Here is a 4692-nt window from a genome sequence, read left to right as displayed (position 1 = left end):
TATATTTTAATTGTTTAAATCATCAATATCTCAAAGTGTTCCGTTTATTTCAAAATTCCAATGACTTTCAACAAACAAAAACTCACGTGAGGATTCAGAAGGACCGAGAGTGAAAACTGTGGCGACTGGCGAGATTCAAAGAACAATCTAGTTCTAAAAAGTAAAAGCTCCTTGGGAGCACTGAGCACTAAGCACCTATTTTTAGAACCCCTATATGTCGACACTATTTATGTCTTTTTATGAGCATATGGGCTATGGCTCTATGAGGCGCACCGAGTGAGCTGAATCAGCTGATGTCTCGTGCCTGAGATATCATAAATAGCCGCCCGACGGGTGATGTCGTGATGATTTCTGCAGTAAAACTATGGGGCCCTGCAACTGCGAGAGGCGTCAGGCGAGTGAGGCGACAGCCGACAGGCATCTAATTTAAATTTAGGCGTGATATTCCTGTTGGTTGTTACTTTTTGGCTGTTGCTCTTTGTTTTTTTTAAACAACACCAACTATGTATGCTATGTATGAAAAGACAGAGAAAAAGAGAAACCCATACTCTGCGAGTCACAGACTCACAGAGTATATTTTATAAGGCCCGGACGGCGGACGTGTGAACAGTGAGACAAACTCAGTGCACACTGATATTATTGTTTACCTAACTGGCTAGTAGTGGCTACTCTAGAAAGTAGAAACCTCGAATCACTCTGTATTTTGTTTGTTTTTTGTGCTACTTTTTCAAAGTTGATAAGGTTGTGGCCCTATCGAGGTCGAAACGGGTGTATATTGATTTGGGACATTTGTTCAAAGTTTACCTCTAAGGTGTCAGTTTTTATAAAATACAGTAGGTCAATTCAGTTTCATTTGCCAGTTTTTTTACCCGTATAATGTATTAACGTTCTAAAGCAATTTTTTTAATTGGTTGCTATATATATAAACGTTAAAAACTCGGATTGAGGTCATAATAGCAACAATTGCGGAAATGCCGCGTTCAGTTGTGCTTTAATTTTAACCCCCTGTTTATGCTTTCGAAATTTAGATCAAGCACACGAGAATTTAATTCACACTATGAGTATGCAGCTCGTATTTATTTATTTTATATCCCGTATGCTTCTACAATGGTAGTTGGTACTCGTAAGTCATAACTCAGACTGCTCAGTGCTCGCAGAAGTGGCCAAACAATCACGCTGAAAATTCCGAAAAGCGGAAAACACTTCAACAATCGTGACTTATTTCGAGTTTTCGACTTATTTGATCTTTTTTATTTTGTAAATGATTCAGAGTTTACAGACTGTAGTTTCTGGTCGTTGCTGCATAATGACAGCCACTTGTAGGGTTTCATGTGCGTGTAAGGTTCTGAACGACTGAGTTGTCGCCCTATAAAAGCCGATCGGTGATATTGACATGTGGCAGTCTGATAACGAAGAACAAAACGCAACTAAAACACAATGAAGTTCGCTACCATCGCCACTATTGCTGCTGTTGCTGTTGCAGTCAGCGCCCACTCGTACGATCAGGAGATCACGTGTGGTATTAAGGGATTCACTGGAAAATCATACGACGAGTCTAAGGTGTGCTGCGAGTATTCCGGCAATTGTGGAAAATTGTCCAAGTGCACTGAGAGTTTCTGCAAAGCCTCTGGCAACTCTGGCAGCAGCAAAAACGAGTACAAGATCACCTGTGCCGAGAAACGTGAACGTAACCCTGATGCCTTGAAGGGTCCCATCCACAAAAACAAGGAGTGCTGCCAGTGGTCTGGTGAGTGCGGCGACTTGAAGAAGTGTACCCAATCATACTGTGAGAAGGATGCCCAGTCATCTGATGTTTACAAGCGATCCGACTTCCAGTTTTAATTTGTTCATAACCTTAGAATTGGCGTAAATTGCAGTTGAACTGCACTTCGTTTTAAAGCAAGATATATTCTCATCCCCCTCCTGAGCCTATCTGGGATATGTATGGAAACTGTACAGTAGGAATACATCAAAATCAGAAAATTTGAAAGACTTATTCTGATATCATTCTTGGGATTGATACTGTCAGTTGCTAAAGATGCATTCTATGTATGTTGTAACTTCCTCGATGAGATTGGTACGCGGATACAATGGACCTGGAAATCAGGTTGATCCGTTTCATTAAAAAGAAAATTTAATATGTAGCGCAGGCCGCAGATGTAACAATTGCTTCCAGGAACCACCCAGTAGGAACGACTTTATTGTTCTTTCGGTTTTATTTGAATATTTGGAAACAGTTAATGTGCATTAACTATAGGCAACCTCTCAAACGGCATTGCTATGATATTATATGTGCCGGTATTATCAAAGGAAATATGAATATTAAATCTCTCCCAAAATCAACGAAAGGTCAAAACGTTTGTGGTGTGCAAATGGTTCGGTTTTCCAGTGGTATACACTGCATACTGCATGGTCATCTGTTGTGTGCTATTGTTTCATAAATTGACATTAGTGATTCAAAGCTTTTTGGTAAAAAAAATAAGTAAAACCCAAGCCCGAACCTAAACCCCAAACTCTGTGTATGATATAATTCGGTTGATGTGTATACAACCGTGATATTTTTATTGCACATTTGGTAAAAATACATACTCCATAAGAGAACCCCACTGCGATTCCAAAGTTCGTCGTAGAGAGGTTGGCTGGTGATTCCTTCGGGGACTCTTATCACACTAGACAATAGCGAGCATGAGCGAATTAGGTGACAATCTTGTGATGGCTTTGCCTGTTGCACAGAAGGTAAATTTAGGCAGCTATTTTATATGTGCTCATTTAGTCACGATAGGAAGCATTGTCAAGTGTGATTTGGTGTGATGACAAGTGCCATATTTGTGGGATGATGATGTGATGATTTTACGAATCTTAGACACGCTTCTATATTATCTATATATCAATTGTACCTGTCAATGAATTCATTACAATGTCTTGTACAACTATAGCTTCATCTGTCTGTATGTGCATGTGTAACCTGAACAAGAAATGATTTTCGAAGGCAAATTCGCTTACATATTTCATATGCATAGGTATACATAATTATTGTAAATCTGTGTATAAATTAAATGTCTATATAATATGCATATATGCACATATATTTATAACCATATATATAGTAGTATATATATATATATGTGTATGTATATTAGTTATATATAATATATATATAATATATATATAAATAATAATAAATATAATATATATTATTATATATTGTGTGTGTGTGTGTGTGTGTGTGTGTGTGTGTGTGTGTGTGTGTGCACGTGTATGTAGAAAGCACATCGCTTTATTTGTCAGTACACCATGGTTTTACTGTTTTGGACATAACACTACAAGGTCATACGGCCATAGACATACATGCATCCTCGATAATGCAGTTATTATGTCTCTGAGTTGATGTATAGCTAATTTCTATTATTGTTCCCAGAAATAGATCCTTTTTACTGACATTGATACATATTTAAATATGTCTATATAAATACTTCCATGCTGACACATATACATGCCGAAATATGTCCTTATAGATACTTTCATACTGATACATATACATGTTTAAATACATCCTTACAATTACTTTTATACTGACTCATGTGCATGGTTAGATATGGTGATATAGATACTTTTATACTAACTCATGTACATGGTTAGATATGGAGGTTTAAATATTTCTATACTTACTCATGTGCATTGAAGTAGATGTATACTATTACGATGATAGTACATATAGATACTTTCATACTGACTCATGTGCATTGAAGTATATGTATACTATTACGATGTTAGTATATATAGATACTTTTATACTTACTCATGTGCATTGAAGTAGATGTATACTATTACGATGATGGTATATAGAGGTACTTTCTTATAAGAACATATGTCCTCGCAGGAAGAAATTGAGAACAAAGCAACCCCCGACAACGTGATGGAATCTGTCGGGGATGAGAAAGTGGACCATAAACAAGAGGTGGATGGTGCTGGTGACATATCAGAACAAGAAGGAGCCTCGGTAATCACAGGGGAATGGGAGGGAGTTAGTGAACATGAACAGAGGATAATGGACTATGAGCAACAGAATGACCCTCACGAGCAGCCGAAGTGTGAACTGGACAATAATCGAGGGGTCGAGCAAGCGGCAGGTAGGTTCACTGGTATTGAGATCGTGATAATCGAGAGGTGGACTACTGGCGAGCGCACAAATGTGGATGTAGGGAGCGACCGCCATCGAAGGACGTTGAATTACTATTTGGTTGTAGTTTCTTCTTCTTCTTGACTGCTATACACTGGCTGTTTCTTTGTCTACATTTATTGCATCGCTTTGGTGGCACTCGTCTTTGACCTTTTGCCGTGTGTCTTCCAGGAGATGAAGTGATCTCTGCACAAGCTGTCGGTGACGCCAAAGCGGTACATACCGGGACGAGTACTGGGGTGCACAATGTGGGCCCAAGCGAAGCGACAGGAAGTGTTAAGGACGAATACTCTCATTATATTGTGGCCGAACTAGAAGCGCTAGCGTTGAAAGAGGTGTGTGTATTGTGTATATATATGTTTATAATATACGTATATATATATATATATGTGTGTGTGTGTGTGTGTGTGTATATATATATATATTATATATATATATGTATATATATATATATATATGTATGTATGTATGTATGTATGTATGTATGCATGTATGTATATAGTGTATATATG

At 38.0% G+C, this 4692-nt stretch overlaps 2 protein-coding genes across 2 annotated transcripts; both read left to right on the top strand.

Moving 5' to 3' along the window:
• Window positions 1-1400: 1400 nt before the first annotated feature.
• Window positions 1401-2387, top strand: SARC_01587 (hypothetical protein). The gene has a single exon (XM_014304692.1). It carries the CDS (start codon window positions 1438-1440, stop codon window positions 1840-1842), a length of 405 nt encoding a protein of 134 aa, XP_014160167.1. The 5' UTR covers window positions 1401-1437; the 3' UTR covers window positions 1843-2387.
• Window positions 2388-2685: 298 nt separating this feature from the next.
• Window positions 2686-4515, top strand: SARC_01586 (hypothetical protein; the record flags this gene model as incomplete). The annotated part of the gene is made up of 3 exons (XM_014304691.1): window positions 2686-2736; window positions 3881-4130; window positions 4352-4515. Coding segments are annotated over 3 exons (465 nt in total), but the record flags the coding sequence as incomplete, so codon positions are not given.
• Window positions 4516-4692: the final 177 nt, after the last annotated feature.

Source organism: Sphaeroforma arctica (assembly GCF_001186125.1).
Source record: "Sphaeroforma arctica JP610 unplaced genomic scaffold supercont1.64, whole genome shotgun sequence".
NCBI lineage: Eukaryota > Ichthyosporea > Ichthyophonida > Sphaeroforma > Sphaeroforma arctica.
This window is presented reverse-complemented; position numbering and strand designations above follow the sequence as displayed.